Below are 2852 nucleotides of genomic sequence, written 5' to 3' on the forward strand. Positions count from 1 at the left end.
GCTTGGTATCACAGGAGCAATGAGGAGCAGAGGCATTAAGTTCACCTCAGAGGCTCTAGGTCCAAGAAATGGGCCAACTCTGCTGGAACACAAGCTGGGGGGCTGATCAAGTTGCCTGTAGGAGGGTGCCTGATGGTGTGAGACCCGAAACACCTGTCGATCTCAGGAAACATCACTTATGACGTGTCCAATAAATCACAGCAACAGAGGACTTAATTTTTTATTTGTAAAAATAATAAATATCTATGAAAACATTCCAAATGCATTTACACATATTTCCAGAAACCCACATTTGTTTTTCTATCACTTAAATGACCTGCAACTCAACAAACACAGCAGATCTGTTAATGCACAGTAAAGCAGGTTATTATCTTGAACAGATGTGTCGGCCTATATACATACAGCTGCAGAGCGTTCTGTACTAATAACAGTAATCAGAGGGTATCTGGAGGTCGCCCGACTCACCACGTTCCCAAAAACAGCAGCATAAACACCAAAGCATGTGACGGATCCTTATCTGACTTTCCTTTTTATTCTTACTTGCCTTTTCCAGCCTGAAGAGATCATTCCATTCGTCACTTTCCATGTCAGCACACCTTCACCACCTCATCCTAAGTGCAAACCCTAAGTCGGAGCAGCCCAAAAACGTTCTCATTTACTTTGTGAAAAGCTTGAGTTGTACAGGGTACAATGTGATTTAGGTGCACTGGTGCATGCAGAGGGCTTGCAGAGTCTCCGAAGGGATTAACAGATATGGCAACAGGGATTAGCCAGAACAGCTGAGAATACAAACTACCATTCCACATTTGTCCCACAAACACAGTGCAAAGGTTTTGTTCTAATTCCACTCAGTCACCATCTCTGGTGTGTTTACCTGCTAAATTTGCCAGGAAACACAGATGGTGCTAAAAGTCTATGTAGCATGTTGGTTTTATGACCAATGCCATACGAAGTAAATCTACATTCTTCTCCTCTAACATGCTCCACTCCGTCCTTACCCACACGTCATCTTTCTCCTCTCTCCCTAACAACCCAACCCCCTCCGTGACCTTTGTTTTTTACCCCCTCTGGGCCTCCTGTGACATGGAGCGGCCAAGACTTTTGGGATCTTTGGCGAATTCCATGAGGGTGGGCTTGACTGGGGGGAGGTCTCTTGTGATCTCGTCCACAGTCCTCTTCCTGGGACAGGATCCGTCTGGTGCGGGGAAGGGCTGCAAGTCTTCTTCAGTGTGTGGGGATCCACGACCGAGCCTGACGCCCAGCTCTGATGGAGTGAAGATGGGCAAAGGGAGGGTGTTTCTCTTCGGAAGAAGCTGGTGCTCCTTCACCCCACGTTCTACGGTTCCCACTCTGAAGACACCAGACGGGCAGGTCTGGATGAGAGAGCGGACTTGCCACTGACGAGACAGAGTCTCCCTGCGAGACTTATCCTTCATATCCATCGTCTGCCTGTGAACATTAAGGAAAAATTAGGAAATGTCGCGATATCTTACTTAAGAAGGCTGCCAGTGTCTCTTAAAATGAAATTCAATGTACGTAGTTGATTTCAGTCCAACACATGACCCACCATCCAATCAAAGGCAAGTACATAATTTACAGCAGATTACTTTTAATTTTGGTGTAAAATTATTTGCTAGATACAAGGTTCTCAACAAGGACATAATGACAATACAAGTATTAGAATGGCACTGGCTGAAGACAGCAAAATCTGCTCACTACTTATATCTAAATAACAACTGAAGGTAGAAATCAGATCTAAGACTTAAACTGCCCAGAGGCCCAAAATTTAGATTTTGTAAACTTGAATAACTTTCATAAATGTTTTGACCTTTGAGATTAAATTAAGTTTTGTTCATCATTCAGCATATTTACAGTATTTTCACACATATTTAGCAGAATGTGAAAAACCACAGCCGGATAGCTATTTTTCAAGTTTTTGTGACATAATCTAGAAGGGAAATGGTTTTGAATGTTAAGAAAAACTGTGACGCCAAAACCAAGATGTCATCCAAATATATGACTGCAGCATAATGTGAAGTGGAGAAGATTTTCCTGGTTATGATGATAGGTCAGATTATAACATAATTCAAAGAATCAGGAATATTTTTAGTCATAGAAACCTGTTGGGTTTTTTTTGTCTTCTAGGTCTTACCTCTCCTGAGGTTGAGTCTTGAGACTGACACTGTGCCAATCAACGCTATAACTCTCCCTTTGAACCTTGTTCTCCTCCCGTACGCTGCAGGTCAGCTCGGCTCCTGTCACCACACCGCTACGCTTCTCTAGGACGGTACACACTGGCATCATGTCCGCTGTGCGAGATCTCTATCCGATATCTCTCTGAGGTGTCCGAGGATCTAGTGATGCTTTGAATCCTTCTTCTTCCCTCCCAGACGTCCTCTTTGTGCTGTCTGTGTCCAACCTTAGGTCTGTCTGCAGCTTTTATAGATGCTCTGTTGCTATTTTTGATTCAAGCTGTCACTTGACAATCAGTGTGTGCTGACACACGAAGCCAAGCACTGTCTGTTTCATCCCCCACCAAAAGCTGGAAGTGACTCAGGAGGAGTTATGGGTAATTGGGCTGAAAATCCCCTGATTTTCTGTCAGATCAACACTTTCCCCTGTGATCAGAGTTCGAGGACAAAGTGTCAACCCTCGGGACGCACTCTGTATTGGGGCGATGTAAGTCTTCAGACAGGAATCTTAATGAGGTTTTGGTGTTGATGTACATGAAGCCACTTATGAAGCAGCTGTATTCATATACAAGCAGAGTAAAAATAACTCTGAGTTCATCTCAACATGTTTAAAGCCTCTACATTGCCCCCCCCCCCCCCCCCCCCCCACACACACACACA

At 44.2% G+C, this 2852-nt stretch overlaps 1 protein-coding gene across 1 annotated transcript; it reads right to left on the reverse strand.

Annotated features, from left to right (window-relative positions):
* Positions 1-527: 527 nt before the first annotated feature.
* On the reverse strand, positions 528-2593 carry tcap (titin-cap (telethonin)). Its single transcript, XM_034191177.1, has 2 exons — positions 2153-2593; positions 528-1449 (listed from the first exon to the last, which is right to left on the reverse strand). The coding sequence occupies exons 1-2, from the start codon at positions 2302-2304 to the stop codon at positions 1059-1061; spliced, it is 543 nt and encodes a 180-aa protein (XP_034047068.1). The 5' UTR covers positions 2305-2593; the 3' UTR covers positions 528-1058.
* Between the last annotated feature and the right edge of the window lie 259 nt (positions 2594-2852).

The sequence above is a fragment of the Thalassophryne amazonica genome, chromosome 16 (assembly GCF_902500255.1).
Source record: "Thalassophryne amazonica chromosome 16, fThaAma1.1, whole genome shotgun sequence".
In the NCBI taxonomy this organism is placed as follows: Eukaryota; Metazoa; Chordata; class Actinopteri; order Batrachoidiformes; family Batrachoididae; genus Thalassophryne; species Thalassophryne amazonica.

What these genes read in the sequence shown, in the direction of transcription:
- tcap (XM_034191177.1), bottom strand. Translation starts at nt 2,304, where the DNA reads ATGATGCCAGTGTGTACCGTCCTAGAGAAGCGTAGCGGTGTGGTGACA. An exon ending in AAGACTCAACCTCAGGAGAG is followed by an intron (nt 1,450 to 2,152) that starts GTAAGACCTAGA and finishes TAATGTTCACAG; the next exon opens with GCAGACGATGGATATGAAGG.